This window comes from Oncorhynchus clarkii, unplaced genomic scaffold (assembly GCF_045791955.1).
Source record: "Oncorhynchus clarkii lewisi isolate Uvic-CL-2024 unplaced genomic scaffold, UVic_Ocla_1.0 unplaced_contig_4922_pilon_pilon, whole genome shotgun sequence".
Classification (NCBI taxonomy): Eukaryota; Metazoa; Chordata; class Actinopteri; order Salmoniformes; family Salmonidae; genus Oncorhynchus; species Oncorhynchus clarkii.
Window position 1 is genome coordinate 69,360 of NW_027258138.1, and position 24,248 is coordinate 93,607.

A 24,248-nucleotide genomic window follows, 5' to 3' on the forward strand; every position below is an offset into this window, starting at 1 on the left:
ATCGTAACACATGGGCTGTCATGTATTATTGCTCAAATATACCACGGCTGTTAGCCAATCAACTTTCAGGGCTCAAAACCACCCAGTTATTAATACAAAATATACTGCAGAATAATGACATGTTTGTAGGTACCGAGTACACCGTTGTGTTTCCTAGTCCCCGCTTCGTGTGATGGCCGTTGAAGTTGAACAAGGACATCAGGCCGTAGGTAAGGAGCCTGAAAGTTTAGACCAGAGCCACATAGGGAGCCACATAGGGCACTATACATAGGAAGTACTTTGTGAATTGAACACTTTCAAACTGCTGAGGAGATAAGGTTCTTGGATGTACCGTCTTTGTTGCAGACAGTTTGTATCACTAACGATACCTTTAAAATGACGTTCTTATTGGATCTATTCTGAAAATATGACACACCTGTCCATGACCTTGTCGGCACAGTCCTTTGTGTCCTTACCACTAATGTTGCTTAACCTTACAATATGTGCCAAGAGACATTGTTTGAAACATCGGAAGTGATGCAGTAACCTCTGTCTCAGTATGACTACTTAAGAAAAATATCTACAGGCATTGCTTATAAGACTGAAATTAACTAATTGTATAGCGTTCGGTAGTGTGAAAAATGCTGACTATTTCTACAGTGTAAATGAAATGTCAAAATAAATGTACATTTCAACATGAGATTCTGTGCATCTACACTTTGGAGCTGCTTGTCTAGTTGCTCAAAGTCTTCCTCCACCTCCATCCTCTTGACATGGAACTCAACGAGTCTTGGGGCTCTGATCTCCCAACACGTTTCCACCTTCTCCAATATCTCCACCAATATAGTTAATTAAGACACACTTCTGAAATTCTGAAAGGAGAACATTTTGTTGACACTGTGGAAATATGGGGTTGTCACACGCAAGAGGATCCTGACGGACCAGATTGTGATTGCAATTTTTTTTCTTTACATTTTACTTGCAATAAAAGATTGCGATAATAATAATTGACATAATAATAATAATAATACATATAGTTCGACGTTTTAATAATATTCTATATTCTAATGGATTCAGTGTTTAACTTTAAACACAAGTTTCAAGTTGATAGTAAATGTTTGGTCATTCCACAAAATAGGTGCCTTTTGAATTAGTGCGTCATTTATGCATTAAATATCAGAGAGAATCAAAAGACACACATTTCGTGGAACAATCCTCTTACTGTCATTATTCAGGAGAAACAGCTCTGGTCTTGTGGAGGGAATGGGAGGGGTGAGAGCTGCGATGCTATTGGCGCCGTTGGGAGGGAATGGGAGGGGTGAGAGCTGCGATGCTATTGGCTCCGTTGGGAGGTAATTGGAGGGTGAGAGCTGCGATGCTATTGGCTCCGTTGGGAGGGAATGGGAGGGTGAGAGCTGCGATGCTATTGGCTCCGTTGGGAGGGAATGGGAGGGTGACAGCTGCGATGCTATTGGCTCCGTTGGGAGGGAATGGGAGGGTGAGAGCTGCGATGCTATTGGCTCCGATGGGACTGGCATGTAGAAACATGGAATAAATCTTCAAAATTCAAAGCCAACTCAGTGTCAACCCAGAGATAAACAGCTAAAAAAAATATTTTTTATAAATCTACAAACTACCAAACATATTTTAAGGATAGTTTTAATCTTCAGTTATCAAGTATAATTTCTGCTCATCGTAAGGGACCTAGCGCTGATGAGCGAAAGCAACCCTGTCGTGTGCATGTTGTCTGTGTGTGCTCTTTAGTTACTACAGTTGAAGTCGGAAGTTTACGTAAACCTTAGCCAAGTACATTTAAACTCAGTTTTTCACAATTCCTGACATTTAATCCTAGTAAAAATTCCCTGTTTTAGGTCAGTTAAGATCACCACTTTATTTTAAGAATGTGAAATGTCAGAATAATACCAGAGAGAATGATTTATTTCAGCTTTTATTTCTTTCATCACATTCCCAGTGGGTCTGACATTTACATACACTCAATTATTATTTGGTAGCATTGCCTTTAAAATGTTTAACTTGGGTCAAACGTTTCAGGTAGCCTTCCACAAGCTTCCCACAATAAATTGGTTGAATTTTGGCCCATTCCTCCTGACAGAGCTGGTGTAACTGATTCAGGTTTGTAGGCCTCCATGCTTGCAAACGTTTTTTCAGTTCTGCCCACACATTTTCTATAGGATTGAGGTCAGGGCTTTGTGATGGCCACACCAATACCTTGACTTTGTTGTCCTTAAGCCATTTTGACACAACTTTGGAAGTATGCTTGGGATCATTGACCCATTTGCGACCAAGCTTTAACTTCCTGACTGATGCCTTGAGATGTTGCTTCAATATATCCACCTAATTTATTTTCCTCATGATGCCATCTATTTTGTGAAGTGCACCAGTCCCTCCTGCAGCAAAGCACCCCCACAACATGATGCTGCCACCCCCGTGCTTCACAGTTGGGATGGTGTTCTTCGACCTGCAAGCCTCCCCCTTTTCCTCCAAACATAATGATGGTCATTATGGCCAAACAGTTCTATTTTTGTTTCATCAGACCAGAGGACATTTCTCTAAAAAGTACGATCTTTGTCCCCATGTGCAGCTGCAAACCATAGTCTGGCTTTTTTATAGCGGTTTTGGAGCAGTGACTTCTTCCTTGCTGAGTGGCCTTTCAGGTTATGTCAATATAGGACTAGTTTTACTGTGGATATAGATACTTTTGTACCTGTTTCCTCCATCATCTTCACAAGGTCCTGTGCTGTTGTTCTGGGATTGATTTGCACTTTTCGCAGCAAAGTACATTAGTCTCTAGGAGACAGAACACATCTCCTTCCTGAGTGGTATGACGGCTGCGTTGTCCCGTGGTGTTTACACTTGCGTACTATTGTTTGTACAGATGAACGTGGTACTTTCAGGCGTTTGGAAATTGCTCCCAAGGATGAACCACACTTGTGGAAGTTTACAATTTTTGACTGATTTCTTTTGATTTTCCCACAAAGAGGCACTGAGTTTGAAGGTAGGCCTTAAAATACATCCACAGGTACACCTCCAATTGACTCAAATTATGTCAATTAGCCTATCAAAAGCTTCTAAAGCCATGACATAATTTTCTTAAATTTTCCAAGCGGTTTAAAGGCACAGTCAACTTAGTGTATGTAAACTTCTGACCCACTGGAATTGTGATACAGTGAATTATAAGTGGAATAATCTGTCTGTAAACAATTGTTGGAAAAATGACTTGTGTCATGCACAAAGTAGATGTCCTAACCGTCTTACCAAAGGTATAGTTAAGAAATTTGTGGAGTGGTTGAAAAACTAGTTTTAATAAGGACTAAAACCTATGAACACAAGCATTACACTACACCCACAATAACATCTGCTAAAAATGTGTATGCGACCACTAACATGTGATTGGGCGTGAGAATTGCCCCTGGGTGTGAGAATTCATCAGTGAAAAATATATTGAGAAAGGTTGGTAAACCAATACATAGTCAGGGTTACGGTCAATTCCATTTAAATTCCACTCAATTCAGGAAATAGACTGAAATTCTAATTCTAATTCTAATTCTAATTCTAATTCTAATTCTAATTCTCCTCAATGCTTTTCAATGAGGACGATTTGGATTTGGAATCTGGTTGACTTTCTGACCTGACTGGAATTAAAATGGAAGTGACCCCCAACCATGTACATAGTCACTATGAAAATATAGACCTTCGTGAAAAGTTTTTAGTAAAAGTGAAATATTGTGTTTATTATCCTGTAGTGTTTTAATCTATGAGTGTCTGTGTGTCTCTCTCTCTTTCGCTCTCTGTGTTTCTGTACATGTGATTGCTCCTGTGTGTGTGTGTGTGTGTGTGTGTATGTGTACCTCTCTCTCTCTCTCTCTCTCTCTCTCTCTCTCTCTCTCTCTGTCTCTCTCTCTCTCTCTCTCTCTCTCTCTCTCTCTCTCTCTCTCTCTCTCTCTCTCTCTCTCTCTCTCTCTCTCTCTCTCTCTCTCTCTCTCTCTCTCTCTCTCTCTCTCTCTCTCTCTCTCTCTCTCCCTGTGTGTGTAGATCTCTGTCCAGACACCATTGGATGACTGCCAAGCTAGGAATAATTCTACAGGGACCTGTTGGTCTTCATGTAGATACAGCACCTTGACTTTTTCCACATTTTGTAACGTTTCAGCCTTATTCTTAAACTATTTTTTCCCTCATCATCCTACAAACACTACCCCATAATGACATCACAATACCCCATAATGGCATCACAATACCCCATAATGACATCACAATACCCCATAATGACAAAGCAAAAATGGGTTTTTAGACATTTTGGCAAATTTATTTAAAAATAACTACCCGGAAATATCACATTTGCATAAGTATTCAGACCCTTTACTCAGTACTTTGTTGAAGCACCTTTGGCAGTGATTACAGCCTCGAGTCTTCTTGGGTACGACGCTACAAGCTTGGCACACCTGTATTTGTGTAGTTTCTCTCATTCTTCTCTGCAGATCCTCTCAAGTTCTGTCAGGTTGGACGGGGAGTGTTGCTACACAGCTATTTTCAGATCTCTCCAGAGATGTTCGATCGAGTTCAAGTCCGGACTAGTCGGGCACTGCGAATGTCTTTGGGGAAACTGGCTCTGAGAATGGTTGTGTTGATATTCAGCCCGTCTCATGAACCTCTAACAGATCAACACTGTACAGTGACTTCTGTACAGACTGTAACGTAACAAGATGTGAAAAAAGTCAAGGTGTCTGAACACTTTTCGAAATGCCCTGTATATATACCACAGCATATCATTACTGTAATATATTCTAAATATATACCACAGAATATCATTACTGTAATATGTTCTACATATATACCACAGCATATCATTACTGTAATATGTTCTACATATATACCACAGCATATCTTTACTGTAATATGTTCTACATATATACCACAGCATATCTTTACTGTAATATGTTCTAAATATATACCACAGAATATCATTACTGTAATATGTTCTACATATATACCACAGCATATCATTACTGTAATATATTCTAAATATATACCACAGAATATCATTACTGTAATATGTTCTACATATATACCACAGCATATCTTTACTGTAATATGTTCTACATATATACCACAGCATATCATTACTGTAATATGTTCTACATATATACCACAGCATATCTTTACTGTAATATGTTCTACATATATACCACAGCATATCTTTACTGTAATACATCTAGTGTAGTCAGTCTGTTAAGGTGAGGTGTTGTAAATGTAGTGTAGTCAGTCTGTTACAGTGTGGTGTTGTAAATGTAGTGTAGTCAGTCTGTTAAGGTGAGGTGTTGTAAATGTAGTGTAGTCAGTCTGTTACAGTGTGGTGTTGTACATGTAGTGTAGTCAGTCTGTTAAGGTGAGGTATTGTACATGTAGTGTAGTCAGTCTGTTAAGGTGAGGTGTTGTACATGTAGTGTAGTCAGTCTGTTAAGGTGGGGTGTGTATGTGTGTATGTGTGTGTGTGTGTGTGTTAGTGAGAGAGACAGATCCTATGTCAATAAGCTATAAGGCCCTATGTTACTACAGTATATAGAGTAGGTACCCTCAAATAACACCATATTCCCTATATAGTGCACTACTTTAGACCAGAGCCACATAGGGCACTATACAGTATATCCCTGATACTTCTCGTCACCCTCCCCCCTTCACCCTCCTCCCCTCTCCCTCCACCTCCCCCCTCTCTCCCTCCTCCCCTCTCCCTCCACCTCATGTCTCAACACAGGAAGACATGGACCTTACGGGTAGAAGACAAAACATCTGAGGTTTGTTACGTTCTTTTATAATTTAATGTAGAAAAGTGTTGTGGAGAAGTTAGGCTTTCATAGAGAGACAGATCATTTAAGGGAAAGACACCTGAAGAACTGTAAAGTTAATGCAATACTGATTTCAACTTTCAAGAATGATAAGTTTAGTTTTATTTACATTGGTGTTGATTCATATTTATTAGCCTAATCAATATGATCCAAAGTGATGTCATTGGCTACAGGGATATGAGGTAGAGTATTATTGGTAAAAGCGTCTGACAGCGCATTATCGTGATTATTATCCGCATGACGAAACTGCGTTAGAAGAAGTGCATCGGAATTACGTAAATCTGTCACTAAAGAAAACACTCTGTTTCGTCAAGTCAGTCAAGTAAAAGTGACGTGCAACAATGGGCATAGAAACTATTTGAATGTTGGGCTAAATCAACGTTGAAAATGCTTTCTGGCGACACCGATCAGGAAAGTGGTGGTCCGTTTTGCTCACTGCTGTGCGCTCGATATAACTTGGCCGGTGCACCGTTGCAGAATGTTAACCACTGGTTTAGTCGTTGTCGCCACACCTTTCTTCTGAATACACACCCCGGTGCAACGGGCGAGATAAACTGATCTCACCACATGTGAACTCAAGCAGCGCGTGGATGTATTCACTAAGAGCACTATTCCAATTTATGAATTGACGCCTTTCTTATGCACGCTTTTCCTGCGCACTTCTCATTAGTTTGTATTCAGACTTACCTTGTTAAGTTGCATAATGGGCTTTGCAGGCGTGGTTCCCTTGCATTGAAAACCCACTTGCTTGCCAACAGATTTTTTGGTGAAGTTTTCATTAATTTCAGTTAAACCATGTCTCTAAATACGGTGTACCTTTAATTCGATTTTTTTTGTAGACAGACCAGAGTACATGGAGAGAACGGGTACAGAATATAGGGATCAATGAAACAATGGCATCTATGCATCTTCGTCTTCGTTTCAGCACCAACTGGTAGATTTAAAAATACTCCGATTTTGTAGATTATTTAGGTACATTTTAGGGTTAGGGAAGTATGTATGAATCATTAAAAAAAACTGGTCTGGAGAACCTTTACACGGGAAATATATTGATGAATAAAACAATTACAGCGGTTTGATTCATCCTGAAAGTTGTCATTTTCAAGTTCAATCCATGAAACATTGGAAGGTGTAAAAAAAAGTGTACAATAGGGGTTGAATAGGGAGGGTCCTATACATCTGCCCCTAATTCTCACTAATCATGGAACTGTATAACAACGGTCCAGTCGTCGTGAACCGAGCACCAGGCGACAGGTTTAACCCGCTACGTCGGGTCTGAGTTCCATAACGATAACGATGTTAACGACCCTCAGGAACAACTGACGTGACAGAGGACAGAAAGGTGAACGGAATGGAATGATGCAACAATGGAGGATACAATTAGAAGGAAACGAACACTCAAGTGACAGTTATAAATGTATGTGGGTATTACTGAAGGTGGTTCTCGATAGTGAATGACATTTAACATGATACAAATTGCCCTATAACATTCTGAAGCGCATACATCAATTTGGCAGGTTCGGACCGACAGAAGCCTGTAGTTCAGGTGTCCGAATTGCATTCACGCCAATTATGAGGGCATGCCAGTAGCGGTGAGTGGGTAAAATCACTGTTAATTCACGTCTTTTGACCGAGAGATAGGCTATAGGCCTAAAGGCCGAAACAATAAGAAGACACATTGGCAGAATAAATTCAACCACACTTTTGTTTTATCACAAAACCGGAAAGCAACATCTGTCTGGTTAAATCCACACAACACATTGTATTTAACAGACTGTTACATGACCTACAGCAGGGTCAAGCAAGTTCATGTTTTCGACATATTCGGACGACTAAACAATTATTGATTTAGAACCACAGAGTTACCGCACATTACGAAGAACAGTTCATGGTCCTGGTTTATGTGTGTGTGTGTGTGTGTGTGTGCGCGCGCGCGCGCGCGCGCGTTCGTACATGTAGAAAAAACATGTTGACTCATCCTACTTGTTGAGAAACGCCAATGCCATCCTCCTCTCGTTCATGTTGACAAAACGGTGTATCACTCTGTCATACAGTACCTGCTTTTATTTTTCGTTGTCCTAGGCTACATGTCTAAAATGATTGCTCGCTAACCTGACCTCCATTCATGGTCAACGTTAGCTAGTTGACATTAGCCTTCTACATCTATCTACATGTTGAACTTCCATCCTCTCGGGCCAGGTGCACACCAACGTAAGAATCAATGGTTGGATCAGAACCGCCGTTATATTCATTAGCCAGCATGGAGAATTGAGTAAAACCACAAGTTCAAATCCCCATCTCCATCCGTGGCTAATTTAGGAAAGGGACAATTTTAACTAGCTAGTCACCAGAAGACAACAACACAACAAGATGCAACAATTCAAGTTGTTTCTGTCAATTGTTTGTGCGCCAGGACCATTCACAGTTGAGCTCGCACAGTGTAGCTCAACGCTGATTGGCTAATTTCTTATACTTTTTTAATCAAGGGCCAGATGCTCGCTGGCATCCCTTTGCCTTCAATGCTACGGACAACAATGTAATACTCTTTTTGACCACACAGCATCAGAAACATGGTCTACATGTAGAGAGACAGAGGGGGCGCTGTTTCACTGTCCAGACAGCATCAGATACATGGTCTACACATACTGAGACATAGGGGGCGCTGTTTCACTGTCCAGACAGCATCAGATACATGGTCTACACATACTGAGACAGAGAGGTGCTGTTTCACTGTCCAGGCAGCATCAGATACATGGTCTACACATACTGAGACAGAGGGGGTGCTGTTTCACTGTCCAGACAGCATCAGATACATGGTCTACACATACTGAGACAGAGGGGGTGCTGTTTCACTGTCCAGACAGCATCAGATACATGGTCTACACATACTGAGACAGAGAGGTGCTGTTTCACTGTCCTGACAGCATCAGATACATGGTCTACACATACTGAGACAGAGGGGGTGCTGTTTCACTGTCCAGACAGCATCAGATACATGTTCTACACATACTGAGACAGAGGGGGTGCTGTTTTCACTGTCCAGACAGCATCAGATGCATGGTCTACACATACTGAGACAGAGGGTGTGCTGTTTCACTGTCCAGACAGCATCAGATACATGGTCTACATGTAGAGAGACAGAGGGGAGCTGTTTCGCTCGCTCGAATGCTTTCTCCTGTGCGATACATTACGCCTCTTGTGAATTGAAGGACAATTATGAAGCACAGAGAGATGAAAGATACAATATTTTATGTATTTAAGAACAAACGTATTGGTCTTTGGGGGGGGGGGGGGGGGGGAGCCGGGCTTTGGTTGGTATAGAATAAATACCTGTTATGTTACCGGTCTGTAACGTCTACTACCGTCTGTCAATCTAAACTGTAACGTCTACTTGGTGAATGTTATAATGTCGACTACCGTCTGTCAATCTAAACTGTAACGTCTACTTGGTGAATGTTATAATGTCGACGACCGTCTGTCAATCTAAACTGTAACGTTGACTTGGTGAATGTTATAACGTCTACTACCGTCTGTCAATCTAAACTGTAACGTCTACTTGGTGAATGTTATAATGTCTACTACCGTCTGTCAATCTAAACTGTAACGTCTACTTGGTGAATGTTATAATGTCGACTACCGTCTGTCAATCTAAACTGTAACGTTGACTTGGTGAATGTTATAATGTCTACTACCGTCTGTCAATCTAAACTGTAACGTCGACTTGGTGAATGTTATAATGTCGACTACCGTCTGTCAATCTAAACTGTAACGTCTACTTGGTGGATGTTATAATGTCGACTACCGTCTGTCAATCTAAACTGTTACGTTGACTTGGTGAATGTTATAATGTCGACTACCGTCTGTCAATCTAAACTGTAACGTTGACTTGGTGAATGTTATAATGTCGACTACCGTCTGTCAATCTAAACTGTAACGTTGACTTGGTGAATGTTATAATGTCTACTACCGTCTGTCAATCTAAACTGTAACGTTGACTTGGTGAATGTTATAATGTCGACTACCGTCTGTCAATCTAAACTGTAACGTCTACTTGGTGAATGTTATAATGTCGACTACCGTCTGTCAATCTAAACTGTAACGTCTACTTGGTGAATGTTATAATGTCGACTACCGTCTGTCAATCTAAACTGTAACGTCTATTTGGTGAATGGTATAATGTCGACTACCGTCTGTCAATCTAAACTGTAACGTCTACTTGGTGAATGTTATAATGTCGACTACCGTCTGTCAATCTAAACTGTAACGTCTACTTGGTGAATGTTATAATGTCGACTACCGTCTGTCAATCTAAACTGTAACGTTTTTTAAGTTGTGTGTACCCCAGGGTAGACTAGCTGTTGTTATGAAGTCAGGGGATCCAACCAGGTAGACTAGCTGTTGTTATGGAGTCAGGGGATCCATCCAGGTAGACTAGCTGTTGTTATGGAATCAGGGGAGTAGACTAGCTGTTATGAAGTAGACTAGCTGTTGTTATGGAGTCAGGGGATCCAACCAGGTAGACTAGCTGTTGTTATGGAGTCAGGGGATCCAAACAGGTAGACTAGCTGTTGTTATGGAGTCAGGGGATCCAACCAGGTAGACTAGCTGTTGTTATGGAGTCAGGGGATCCAACCAGGTAGACTAGCTGTTGTTATGGAGTCAGGGGATCCAACCAGGTAGACTAGCCGTTGTTATGGGGTCAGGGGATCCAACCAGGTAGACTAGCTGTTGTTATGGAGTCAGGAGATCCATCCAGGTAGACTAGCTGTTGTTATGGAGTCAGGGGATCCAACCAGGTAGACTAGCTGTTGTTATGGAGTCAGGGGATCCAACCAGGTAGACTAGCTGTTGTTATGGAGTCAGGAGATCCATCCAGGTAGACTAGCTGTTGTTATGGAGTCAGGGGATCCAACCAGGTAGACTAGCTGTTGTTATGGAGTCAGGGGATCCAACCAGGTAGACTGGTTGTTGTTATGGGGTCAGGGGATCCAACCAGGTAGACTATCTGTTGTTATGGAGTTAGGGGATCCAACCAGGTAAACTAGCTGTTGTTATGGAGTCAGAGGATCCAACCAGGTAGACTAGCTGTTGTTATGGAGTCAGGGGATCCAACAAGGTAGACTAGCTGTTGTTATGGATTCAGGTGATCCAACCAGGTGGACTAGCTGTTGTTATGGAGTCAGGGGATCCAACCAGGTAGACTAGCTGTTGTTATGGAATCAGGGGAGTAGACTACCTGTTATGGAGTAGACTAGCTGTTGTTATGGAGTCAGGGGATCCAACCAGGTAGACTAGCTGTTGTTATGGAGTCAGGGGATCCAACCAGGTAGACTAGCCATTGTTATGGGGTCAGGGGATCCAACCAGGTAGACTAGCTGTTGTTATGGAGTCAGGAGATCCATCCAGGTAGACTAGCTGTTGTTATGGAGTCAGGGGATCCAACCAGGTAGACTAGCTGTTGTTATGGAGTCAGGGGATCCAACCAGGTAGACTAGCTGTTGTTATGGAGTCAGGAGATCCATCCAGGTAGACTAGCTGTTGTTATGGAGTCAGGGGATCCAACCAGGTAGACTAGCTGTTGTTATGGAGTCAGGGGATCCAACCAGGTAGACTGGTTGTTGTTATGGAGTCAGGGGATCCAACCAGGTAGACTATCTGTTGTTATGGAGTTAGGGGATCCAACCAGGTAGACTAGCTGTTGTTATGGAGTCAGGGGATCCAACCAGGTAGACTAGCTGTTGTTATGGAGTCAGGGGATCTAACCAGGTAGACTAGCTGTTGTTATGGAGTCAGGGGATCCAACCAGGTAGACTAGCTGTTGTTATGGAGTCAGAGGATCCAACCAGGTAGACTAGCTGTTGTTATGGAGTCAGGGGATCCAACCAGGTAGACTAGCTGTTGTTATGGAGTCAGGGGATCCAATCAGGTAGACTAGCTGTTGTTATGGGGTCAGGGGATCCAACCAGGTAGACTAGCTGTTGTTATGGGGTCAGGGGATCCAACCAGGTAGACTAGCTGTTGTTATGGAGTCAAGGGATCCAACCAGGTAGACTAGCTGTTGTTATGGGGTCAGGGGATCCAACCAGGTAGACTAGCTGTTGTTATGGAGTCAGGGGATCCATCCAGGTAGACTAGCTGTTGTTATGGAGTCAGGGGATCCAACCAGGTAGACTAGCTGTTGTTATGGAGTCAGGGGATCCAACCAGGTAGACTAGCTGTTGTTATGGAGTCAGGGGATCCAACCAGATAGACTAGCTGTTGTTATGGAGTCAGGGGATCCAACCAGGTAGACTAGCTGTTGTTATGGAGTCAGCTAATTAGGATCCAATCAGGTAGACTAGCTGTTGTTATGGGGTCAGGGGATCCAACCAGGTGGACTAGCTGTTGTTATGGAGTCAGCTAGTGGGGATCCAAATCAAATTAATAATTTTGGGCTGTGTATGTTTAAATGCAGCAAGAAGTGTCTGAACTCTGACCACAGACAGTAAAAGTGTGGTAATTGTTAATTGTTTTTCAATGTTCAGAAATATTGACTGTTCTGTTATTGCTTATTGTAGCTGAGTGAGCTGTGACTTACATCTAAAATGAGTCTCTCTGGGGGGAGAGAGGAGGGGACAACTGCCTCTGAAATGAGCCTCTCTGGGGAGAGAGAGGAGGAGACCACTGCCTCTAAAATGAGTCTCTCTGGGGAGAGAGAGGAGACCACTGCCTCTAAAATGAGTCTCTCTGGGGAGACAGAGGAGGGGACCACTGCCTCTAAAATGACTCAAGACACAAGTTCTAAGAGGTAAGAAATGAATTTTCAAAATATACAGTTCTCTTATATCAAACTAATGAAAGTGTTCCCAAATTACTTACAGTGGGGCAAAAAAGTATTTAGTCAGCCACCAATTGTGCAAGTTCTCCCACTTAAAAAGATGAGAGAGGCCTGTCATTTTCATCATAGGTACACTTCAACTATGAAAGACAAAATGAGAAAAAAAATCCAGAAAATCACATTGTAGGATTTTTAATGAATTTATTTGCAAATTATCGTGGAAAATAAGTATTTGGTCACCTACAAACAAGCAAGATTTCAGGCTCTCACAGACCTGAGAGGCTCCTCTGTCCTCCACTCGTTACCTGTATTAACGGCACCTGTTTGAACTTGTTATCAGTATAAAAGACACCTGTCCACAACCTCAAACAGTCACACTCCAAACTCCACTATGGCCAAGACCAAAGAGCTGTCAAAGGACACAAGAAACAAAATTGTAGACCTGCACCAGGCTGGGAAGACTGAATCTGCAATAGGTAAGCAGCTTGGTTTGAAGAAATCAACTGTGGGAGCAATTATTAGGAAATGGAAGACATACAAGACCACTGATAATCTCCCTCGATCTGGGGCTCCACGCAAGATCTCACCCCGTGGGGTCAAAATGATTACAAGAACGGTGAGCAAAAATCCCAGAACCACACGGGGGGACCTAGTGAATGACCTGCAGAGAGCTGGGACCAAAGTAACAAAGCCTACCATCAGTAACACACTACGCCGCCAGGGACTCAAATCCTGCAGTGCCAGGCTTGTACCCCTGCTTAAGCCAGTACATGTCCAGGCCCGTCTGAAGTTTGCTAGAGAGCATTAGGATGATCCAAAATATAAATTTTTGGTAAAAACTCAACTCGTCGTGTTTGGAGGACAAAGAATGCTGAGTTGCATCCAAAGAACACCATACCTACTGTGAAGCATGGGGGTGGAAACATCATGCTTTGGGGCTGTTTTTCTGCAAAGGGACCAGGACGACTGATCCGTGTAAAGGAAAGAATGAATGGGGCCATGTATCGTGAGATTTTGAGTGAAAACCTCCTTCCATCAGCAAGGGCATTGAAGATGAAACGTGGCTGGGTCTTTCAGCATGACAATGATCCCAAACACACCGCCCGGGCAAAAAAAAGTGTGGCTTCGTAAGAAGCATTTCAAGGTCCTGGAGTGGCCTAGCCAGTCTCCAGATCTCAACCACATGTTGCCCAGCAACAGCCACAAAACATCACTGCTCTAGAGGAGATCTGCATGGAGGAATGGGCCAAAATACCAGCAACAGTGTGTGAAAACCTTGTGAAGACTTACAGAAAATTTTTGACCTCTGTCATTGCCAACAAAGGGTATAGAACAAAGTATTGAGATAACATTTTGTTATTTACCAAATACTTATTTTCCACCATAATTTGCAAATAAATTCATAAAAAATCCTACAATGTGATTTTCTGGATTTTGTTTCTCATTTTGTCTGTCATAGTTGAAGTGTACCTATGATGAAAATTACAGACCTCTCTCGTCTTTTTAAGTGGGAGAACTTGCACAATTGGTGGCTGACTAAATACTTTTTTGTCCCACAGTAAAATGTAGGTCTATATCATTCATTAAAAAGGCCAGAAATGGATTTACCAATTCCAGACTGTAGCTTTAAAAGAAGCATCAGGACTTCTAGAAGTTCCACTATACAGTTGTTAAAAGGATGTAGATGAGGTATTGATGAGATGATCTGTCTCCCTGTTTTGTTCAGTGTCCAGAAGCCCAGATCAGAGTCACCTACAACCATCCTGCTATCAATGAAGAGTGATCAGCCACCTGCTTTCAGCCAGGAACCATTACCAGATGACAATAAGGAAGTGGAGAGTTTGGACAGTGAGGATGCATTAAAGATCACACACAACCTTCTGGACAGAAGAAGTAAGACTGTTTCATACAATATCACAAAGAATGGTACAAAGGCCCTTATAAAACAAACACATTAACTTATGAGTCCCAACTCTCATTGTTTTCCTACAGGTGCAACTCTTCTGACAGTCCAACAAGACATTAAGGCTAAACTGCAACACAAGTATCAACACATATCTGAAGGAATTGGACACCATGGAAACCAAAATCTGTTCAATGACATCTACACAGAACTCTACATCACAGAGGATGGAAGTGGAGGGCTCAATAATGAACATGAGGTTAGACAGATAGAGATGGCATCCAAGAAACAACCCACACAAGAGACACCAATCAAATGCAACGACATCTTCAAGCCGTTACCTGGACAAGACAAACCAATCAGAACTGTGCTGACCAAAGGAATCGCTGGCATTGGAAAAACAGTCTCTGTGCAGAAGGTCATCCTTGACTGGGCAGAGGGAAAAGCAAATCAGGACGTTCATTTCATGTTTCCTCTTCCTTTCCGTGATCTGAACCTGAAAAAGGACCAATACAGTCTGATGCAACTTCTTTCCCACTACTTCCCAGAGCTGAAAGAGATTGACAGCATTGAAGATGGTGAAACCAAAACTGTTTTCATTTTTGATGGTCTGGATGAGTGTCGGCTTCCTCTAGACTTAACAAATGATGAGAAGTGCTGTGATGTCACGATGCCAACCTCAGTGGACGTGCTACTGACAAACCTCATCAAGGGGAATCTGCTTCCCTCTGCTCTCCTCTGGATAACCACACGACCCGCAGCAGCCAATCAGATCCCTCCTGAGTGTGTTGACCAAGTGACAGAGGTACGAGGGTTCAATGATCCACAGAAGGAGGTGTACTTCAGGAAGAAAATCACAGATCAGAATCTGGCCAATGAAATCATCAAATACATGAAGACATCAAGGAGCCTACACATCATGTGCCACATACCAGTCTTCTGTTGGATATCAGCCACAGTCCTTGAGATGATGCTGAAAGAGACAGAGAAGGATGAAGTCCCCAAAACTCTGACCCAGATGTACTCACACTTCATGCTCATCCAAATCATTGTGAAGAACAGGAAGTACAACAAAGCCACAGAGACAAGCCCAAAGGAACTGTCTCAGTCAGACAAAGAGATGATCCTGAAACTGGCAAAGCTGGCTTTCCAACAGCTGCAGAAGGGCAACCTGATCTTCTACGAGGAGGACCTGAGAGTGTGTGGTCTTGACGTCACAGAGGCATCAGAGTACTCAGCATTGTGTACAGAGATCTTTAAAAAAGAATCTGGGCTGTACCAAGAGAAGGTCTACAGCTTTGTGCATCTGAGCATTCAGGAGTTTCTAGCAGCAGTGCATGCTTTAGAATCATGTCTGGACAAGAAGGAAAATGTTTTTCCCACCACTAGTGATGATGAAGAGAAGGAGTCAATCCAGTTGTCTGACTTACACAGGAGAGCAGTGGACCAGGCCTTGAAGAGTGAGAATGGACACCTGGACCTGTTCCTCCGCTTCCTTCTGGGTCTCTCACTGGAGTCCAATCAGAATCTGTTACGAGGCCTTCTGACACAGACAGGAAGTACCACACGGAGCAATAAGAAAACAGTTGAGAGAACAGTCAGGTACCTTTCAGACATCATCGAGGAGGAATCCTCACCAGAAAGGATCATCAACTTGTTCCACTGTCTGAATGAACTTGGTTCCAACTCTCTAGTTGAAGACATGCAGACCTCCCTGCGATCAGGAACTCTTTCAGAAACAAGACTAAAACCTGACCAATGTTCAGCCCTGGCCTACCTGTTACTGATGTCAGAGGAGGTGCTGGAGGAGTTTGACCTCAAGACATACAACACATCAGAGAAAGGTTATCAGAGGTTGCTGCCGATAGTGAAAACCTGCAAGAGAGCACTGTGAGTTCTGTTATTGAGTTGATGTGTATACAGTATCATTATAATGAAGGATTTGTATATCTAATAGACTATATCCTCTCTCCAGACTGGAGCACTGTGAGTTATGTTATTGAGTTGATGTATACAGTATCATTATAATGAAGGATTTGTATATCTAACAGACTATATCCTCTCTTCAGACTAGCTGGCTGTAAACTCACATATGAATCCTGTGAGACTCTGGCCTCAGCTCTGCAGACACCAAACTCCCCCCTGATAGAACTGGACCTCAGCTACAATGACCTGGGAGACAGAGGAGTGGAGCTGCTCTGTGTTGGACTAACCAGTCCACTCTGCAACATACAGACACTAGTGTGAGTTAAATATCTTCAGTATGAGTTATTATGTGGATGTTTTAAACATGTGTTAATCATGTGTTCTTCTGCCCTCTAGTCTAGGTCAGTGTGGTCTGACAGAGGGTTGCTGTTCAGATCTGGCCTCAGTCCTGAGTTCACCCAACTCACAACTGAAACAGCTGCAGCTGAGAGACAATGACCTGCAGAACTCAGGAGTTACATTGCTGTCTGCTGAACTGGAGGATCCAGACTGTAAACTAGACACACTGGGGTAAGTACAGGTGTTTCAGTCAGGTCGGTACTGAGCTGAGTTACACTGCTGTCTGCTGGACTGGAGGATCCAGACTGTAAACTACACACACTGAGGTGTGTGTGTGTGCGTGCGTGTGTATGGGTGTGTGTGTGTGTGTTGCAAGCGTTCAAGTTTGTCCTCTACTCCCCTCTAGTCTAGGTCAGTGTGGTCTGACAGAGGGTTGCTGTTCAGATCTGGCCTCAGTCCTGAGTTCACCCAACTCACAACTGAAACAACTGGAGCTGAGAGACAATGACCTGCAGGACTCAGGAGTTACACTGCTGTCTGCTGGACTGGAGGATCCAGACTGTAAACTACACACACTGGGGTAAGTACAGCTGTTTCAGTCAGGTTGGTACTGAGGTGAGTTACACTGCTGTCTGCTGGACTGGAGGATCCAGGCTGTAAACTACACACACTGTTTCAGTCAGGTCGGTACTGAGCTTGGTAAAACAGGAGACACTGTAGTCCCATCCGATGATACCCCCGGACAGGGACAAACAGGCAGGATATTACCCCACCCACTTTGCCAAAGCACAGCCCCCACACAACTAGAGGGATATCTTCAACCACCAACGTACCATCCTGAGACAAGGTTGAGTATAGCCCACAAAGATCTCCGCCACGGCACAACCCAAGGGGGGGCGTCAACCCAGACAGGAAGACCACGTCAGTGACTCAACCCACTCAAGTGACACACCCCTCCTAGGGACTGCATTGAAGAGCACCAGTAAGCCAGTGACTCAGACCCTGTAATAGGGTTAGAGGCAGAGAATCCCAGTGGAGAGAGGGGAACCGGCCAGACAGAGACAGCAAGGGCGGTTCGTTGCTCCAGTGCCTTTCCGTTCACCTTCACACTCCTGGGCCAGACTACACTCAATCATATGACCCACTGAAGAGATGAGTCTTCAATAAAGACTTAAAGGTTGAGACCGAGTCTGCGTCTCACACATGGGTAGGCAGACGATTCCATAAAAATTGAGCTCTATAGGAGAAAACCCTGCCTCCAGCTGTTTGCTTAGAAATTCTAAGGACAATTAGGAGGCATGCGTCTTGTGACCGTAGCGTACGTGTAGGTATGTACGGCAGGACCAAATCGGAAAGATACGTAGGAGCAAGCCCATGTAATGCTTTGTAGGTTAGCAGTAAAACCTTGAAATCAGCCCTTGCCTTAACAGGAAGCCAGTGTAGGGAGGCTAGCACTGGAGTAATATGATCACATTTTTGGGTTCTAGTCAGAATACTAGCAGCCGTATTTAGCACTAACTAAAGTTGATTTAGTGCTTTATCCGGGTAGCCGGAAAGTAGAGCAAAGCAGTAGTCTAACCTAGAATTGACAAAAGCATGAATACATTTTTCTGCATCATTTTTGGACCAAAAATGTCTCATTTTTGCAATGTTATTTAGATGGAAAAAAGCTGTCCTTGAAACAGTCTTGATATGTTCGTCAAAAGAGAGATCAGGGTCCAGAGTAACGCCAAGGTCCTTCACAGTTTTATTTGAGACGACTGTACAACCATCAAGATTAATTGTCAGATTTAACAGAAGATCTCTTTGTTTCCTGGGACCTAGAACAAGCATCTCTGTTTTGTCTGAGTTTAAAAGTTTAGAAGTAGCCACTTCCTTTGTCTGAAACACAGGCTTCCAGGGAGGGCAATTTTGGGGCTTCACCATGTTTCATCAAAATGTACAGCTGTGTGTCATCCGCATAGCAGTGAAAGTTAACATTTTGTTTTCGAATTACATCCCCAAGAGGTAAAATATATAGTGAAAACAATAGTGGTCCTAAAACGGAACCTTGAGGAACACTGAAATTTACAGTTGATTTGTCAGAGGACAAACCATCCACAGAGACAAACTGATAACTTTCCGACAGATAACATCTAAACCAGGCCAGAACTTGTCCGTATAGACCAATTTGGGTTTCCAATCTCTCCAAAATAATGTGGTGATCGATGGTATCAAAAACAGCACTAAGGTCTAGGAGCACAAGGACAGATGCAGAGCCTCGGTCTGACGCCATTATTAAAAAGGTAATTTACCGCCTTCACAAGTGCCGTCTCAGTGCTATGATGGGGTTTAAAACCAGACTGAAGTATTTCGTATACATCGTTTGTCTTCAGGAAGGCAGTGAATTGCGGCGCAACAGCTTTTTCTAACATTTTTGAGAGGAATGGGAGATTCGATATCGGCCGATAGTTTATATTTTCTGGGTCAAGGTTTGGCTTTTTCAAGAGAGGCTTTATTCACTTTTAGTGAGTTTAGTACACATCCGGTCGATAGAGAGCCGTTTATTATGTTCAACATAGGAGGGCCAAGTACAGGAAGCAGCTCTTTCAGTAGTTTAGTTGGAATAGGGTCCAGTATGGAGCTTGAAGGTTTAGAGGCCAAGACTATTTTCATAATTGTGTCAAGAGATATAGTACTAAAACACTTGAGTGTCTCTCTTGATCCTACCTCCTGGCAGAGTTGTGCAGAGCTTTGGAGGAATACGCAGATTTAAAGAGGAGTCCGTATTTTGATTTCTAATGATCATGATCTTTTCCTCAAAGAAGTTCATGAATTTATCACTGCTGAAGTGAAAGCCATCCTCTCTTGGGAATGCTGCTTTTTAGTTAGCTTTGCGACAGTATCAAAATAAATATGTTGTGTATCTCTCTGCAGGCTGTCTGGCTGTCTGGTCACAGAGGAGGGCTGTGCTGCTCTGTCTTCAGCTCTGAGGTCAAACCCCTCCCACCTGAAAGAGCTGGACCTGAGCTACAATCACCCAGGAGACTCTGCAGGGGAACTGCTTTCAGCTGCTCTGGTGGATCCCACATATAAACTGATGAAGCTGAAGTAAGTCAGAATAGATGTCCTAATAGTGTGAGCAGCGGTTGTGTCATATGTACAGTCGTGGCCAAAAGATTTGAGAATGACACAAATATACATTTTCACAAAGTCTGCTGCCTCAGTGTCTTTAGATATTTTTGTCAGATGTTACTATGGAATACTGAAGTATAATTACAAGCATTTCATAGGTGTCAAAGGCTTTTATTGACAATTACATGAAGTTGATGCAAAGAGTCAATATTTGCAGTATTGACCCTTCTTTTTCAAGACCTCTGCAATCCACCCTGGCATGCTGTCAATTCACTTCTGGGTCACATCCTGACTGATGGTAACCCATTCTTGCATAATCAATGCTTGGAGTTTGTCAGAATTTGTGGGTTTTTGTTTGTCTACCCGCCTCTTGAGGATTGACCACAAGTTCTCAATGGGATTAAGTTCTGGGGAGTTTCCTGGCCATGGACCCAAAATATCAATGTTTTGTTCCCCGAGCCACTTAGTTATCACTTTTGCCTTATGGCAAGGTGCTCCATCAGGCTGGAAAAGGCATTGTTTGTCACCAAACTGTTCCTGGATGGTTGGGAGAAATTTCTCTCAGAGAATGTACTGGTACCATTCTTTATTCATGGCTGTGTTCTTAGACAAAATTGTGAGTGAGCCCACTCCCTTGGCTGAGAAGCAACCCCACACATGAATGGTCTCAGGATGCTTTACTGTTGGCATAACACAGGACTGATGGTAGCACTCACCTTGTCTTCTCCGGACAAGCTTTTTTCCGGATGCCCCAAACAATCGGAAAGGGGATTCATCAGAGAAAATGACTTTACCCCAGTCCTCAGCAGTCCAATCCCTTTACCTTTTGCAGAATATCAGTCTGTCCCTGATGTTTTTCCTGGAGAGAAGTGGCTTCTTTGCTGCCCTTATTGACACCAGGCCATCCTCCAAAAGTCTTTGCCTCACTGTGCGTGCAGATGCATTCACACCTGCCTGCTGCCCTATCTGAGCAAGCTCTGTACTGGTGGTGCCCCGATCCCGCAGCTGAATCAACTTTAAATCAAATCAAATCAAATCAAATTTTATTTGTCACATACACATGGTTAGCAGATGTTAATGCGAGTGTAGCGAAATGCTTGTGCTTCTAGTTCCGACAATGCAGTAATAACAAGTAATCTAACTAACAATTCCAAACTACTGTCTTGTACACAGTGTAAGGGGATAAAGAATATGTACATAAGGATATATGAATGAGTGATGGTACAGAGCAGCATAGGCAAGATACAGTAGATGGTATCGGGTACAGTATGTACAAATGAGATGAGTATGTAAACAAAGTGGCATAGTATAGTATAAAGTGGCTAGTGATACATGTATTACAGTATATACGTATGCGTATGAGATGAATAATGTAGGGTAAGTAACATTTATATAAGGTAGCATTGTTTAAAGTGGCTAGTGATATATTTACATCATTTCCCATCAATTCCCATTATTAAAGTGGCTGGAGTTGAGTCAGTGTCAGTGTGTTGGCAGCAGCCACTCAGTGTTAGTGGTGGCTGTTTAACAGTCTGATGGCCTTGAGATAGAAGCTGTTTTTCAGTCTCTCGGTCCCAGCTTTGATGCACCTGTACTGACCTCGCCTTCTGGATGATAGCGGGGTGAACAGGCAGTGGCTCGGGTGGTTGATGTCCTTGATGATCTTTATGGCCTTCCTGTGACATCGGGTGGTGTAGGTGTCCTGGAGGGCAGGTAGTTTGCCCCCGGTGATGCGTTGTGCAGACCTCACTACCCTCTGGAGAGCCTTACGGTTGAGGGCGGTGCAGTTGCCATACCAGGCGGTGATACAGCCCGCCAGGATGCTCTCGATTGTGCATCTGTAGAAGTTTGTGAGTGCTTTTGGTGACAAGCCGAATTTCTTCAGCCTCCTGAGGTTGAAGAGGCGCTGCTGCGCCTTCTTCACGATGCTGTCTGTGTGAGTGGACCAATTCAGTTTGTCTGTGATGTGTATGCCGAGGAACTTAAAACTTGCTACCCTCTCCACTACTGTTCCATCGATGTGGATAGGGGGGTGTCCAGGCGCTTGCTGAACTTTCTTGGGCGCCCTGAAGCCTTCTTCACAACAATTGAACTGCTCTCCTTGAAGTTCTTGATGATCCGATAAATGGTTGATTTAGGTGCAATCTTACTGGCAGCAATATCCTTGCCTGTGAAGCCCTTTTTGTGCAAAGCAATGATGACGGCACGTGTTTCCTTGCAGGTAACCATGGTTGACAGAGGAAGAACTGTGATTCCAACCTACTTTTGAAGCTTCCAGTCTGTCATTTGAACTCAATCAGCATGACAGAGTGATCTCCAGCCTTGTCCTCGTCAACACTCACACCTGTGTTAATGAGAGAATCACTGACATGATGTCAGCTGGTCCTTTTGTGGCAGCGCTGAAATGCAGTGGAAATGTTTTTTCGGGATTCAGTTCACTTGCATGGCAAAGAGGGGCTTTGCAATTAATTGTAATTCATCTGATCACTCTTCATAACATTCTGGAGTATATGCAAATTGCCATCATACAAACTTAGGCAGCAGACTTTGTGAAAATTAATATTTGTGTCATTCTCAAAACTTTTGGCCACAACTGTAGTGTAGTAGGTTCAGTGACATGATGGTAGAATTAAGAGGAAGTCTACCCAGCAGGCAGAGCACTCCAACACAGCATACATCATCACCACATGAATACTCTTCTTCTGCATCTCTGATATCCTGTTGGAATTGTACTCCGTTCTGTACGCAGTAGGTAGGATAGAATACCTGTATGTCTCTAGTAATGAATTGTACTCCGTTCTGTACGCAGTAGGTAGGATAGAATACCTGTATGTCTCTAGTAATGAATTGTACTCCGTACTGTACGCAGTAGGTAGGATAGAATATCTGTATGTCTCTAGTAATGAATTGTACTCTGTTCTGTATGCAGTAGGTAGGATAGAATACCTGTATGTCTCTAGTAATGAATTGTACTCCGTTCTGTATGCAGTAGGTAGGATAGAATACCTGTATGTCTCTAGTAATGAACTGTACTCCGTTCTGTATGCAGTAGGTAGGATAGTAATGAACTGGGATAGTGCACCAGAACACAACAATATGGTTTAAATGTTGACTGCTTTATTAGGTCTTTGTCAGTCAATAACCTGTTTCTCCTACAGTGTGGATCATGGTGGAGAGTGCAGGCTGAAATCAGGGCTGAGGAAATGTAAGTCTCTTCAATCCTAATTAACTGCATATTCAGCACTATAGTAACATATTAACTAATCAATACTTGTTCTGTAACTACAAAACACAATATTTTATATGAAGATGTGGTTTGATTAAGCTCTCATTTTGTCTACAGATGCCTGTCATCTCACCCTGGACCCAAATACAGCACACCCACACCTGATACTGTCTGAGGGGAACAGGAAGGTGACACGGGTGGTGGAGGACCAGCATTATGAAGACCATCCAGACAGATTTGATTGTCTTTATCAGGTTCTCTGCAGAGAAGGCTTATCTGGGTGTCGTCATTACTGGGAGGTGGAGATGGATGGTACCGGGGCAGTCATTGGTGTGGTGTACAGAGGAATGAAGAGGAAGGGAAGGGGGGTTGACAGTGACATTGGAGGCAATAAGAAGTCCTGGTGTTTATTCTGCTCTCATAGTGGTTATTGCTTTTACCATCCTGGAGTCTGTTGCAGATCCATCCCTGGCCCTGTTTCTAACAGAGTTGGAGTGTATCTGGTCAGCTGGTACTTTGTCCTTCTATAGTGTGTCCTCCTCTGGTACACTGACACACCTTTACACAGAACACACCACATTCACTGAACCCCTCTATCCTGGGTTTGGCGTTTCCTCCTCCTCAGTGACCTCAGTGACCCTGCGTCAGATAGATGACCAACACATTCAGAGGTGAGTCAAATAGCAATGTTTCATCATGTGTTTTCCTCTGGAATCATTCCTACAGTTAGATTAGTAGTAGTGGTGTGTTTTAATGTGTTCTGTTGGACCTACAGACAGTTAGATTAGTAGTAGTGGCGTGTTGTAATGTGTTCTGTTGGACCTACAGACAGTTAGATTAGTAGTAGTGGTGTGTTTTAATGTGTTCTGTTGGACCTACAGACAGTTAGATTAGTAGTAGTGGTGTGTTGTAATGTGTTCTGTTGGACCTACAGAAATACAACTACAGACCATGGTGGAGAGAGTTGTATCAAGCCTGGACCTGAGAACACCAGAGACCATGGTGGAGAGTGTTGTATCAAGCCTGGACCTGAGAACACCAGAGACCATGGTGGAGAGTGTTGTATCAAGCCTGGACCTGAGA

At 43.1% G+C, this 24,248-nt stretch overlaps 1 protein-coding gene across 1 annotated transcript; it reads left to right on the plus strand.

Moving 5' to 3' along the window:
* Positions 1–14,797: 14,797 nt before the first annotated feature.
* Positions 14,798–23,830, plus strand: LOC139395782 (NACHT, LRR and PYD domains-containing protein 3-like). The gene is made up of 7 exons (XM_071143144.1): positions 14,798–16,450; positions 16,630–16,803; positions 16,883–17,056; positions 17,232–17,405; positions 19,742–19,915; positions 23,098–23,144; positions 23,283–23,830. The coding sequence occupies exons 1-7, from the start codon at positions 14,835–14,837 to the stop codon at positions 23,693–23,695; spliced, it is 2,772 nt and encodes a 923-aa protein (XP_070999245.1). The 5' UTR covers positions 14,798–14,834; the 3' UTR covers positions 23,696–23,830.
* The last annotated feature ends 418 nt before the right edge of the window (positions 23,831–24,248 follow it).

What these genes read in the sequence shown, in the direction of transcription:
- LOC139395782 (XM_071143144.1), top strand. Translation starts at nt 14,835, where the DNA reads ATGGCATCCAAGAAACAACCCACACAAGAGACACCAATCAAATGCAAC. An exon ending in TGTAAACTAGACACACTGGG is followed by an intron (nt 17,057 to 17,231) that starts GTAAGTACAGGT and finishes ACTCCCCTCTAG; the next exon opens with TCTAGGTCAGTGTGGTCTGA. An exon ending in TGTAAACTACACACACTGGG is followed by an intron (nt 17,406 to 19,741) that starts GTAAGTACAGCT and finishes ATCTCTCTGCAG; the next exon opens with GCTGTCTGGCTGTCTGGTCA.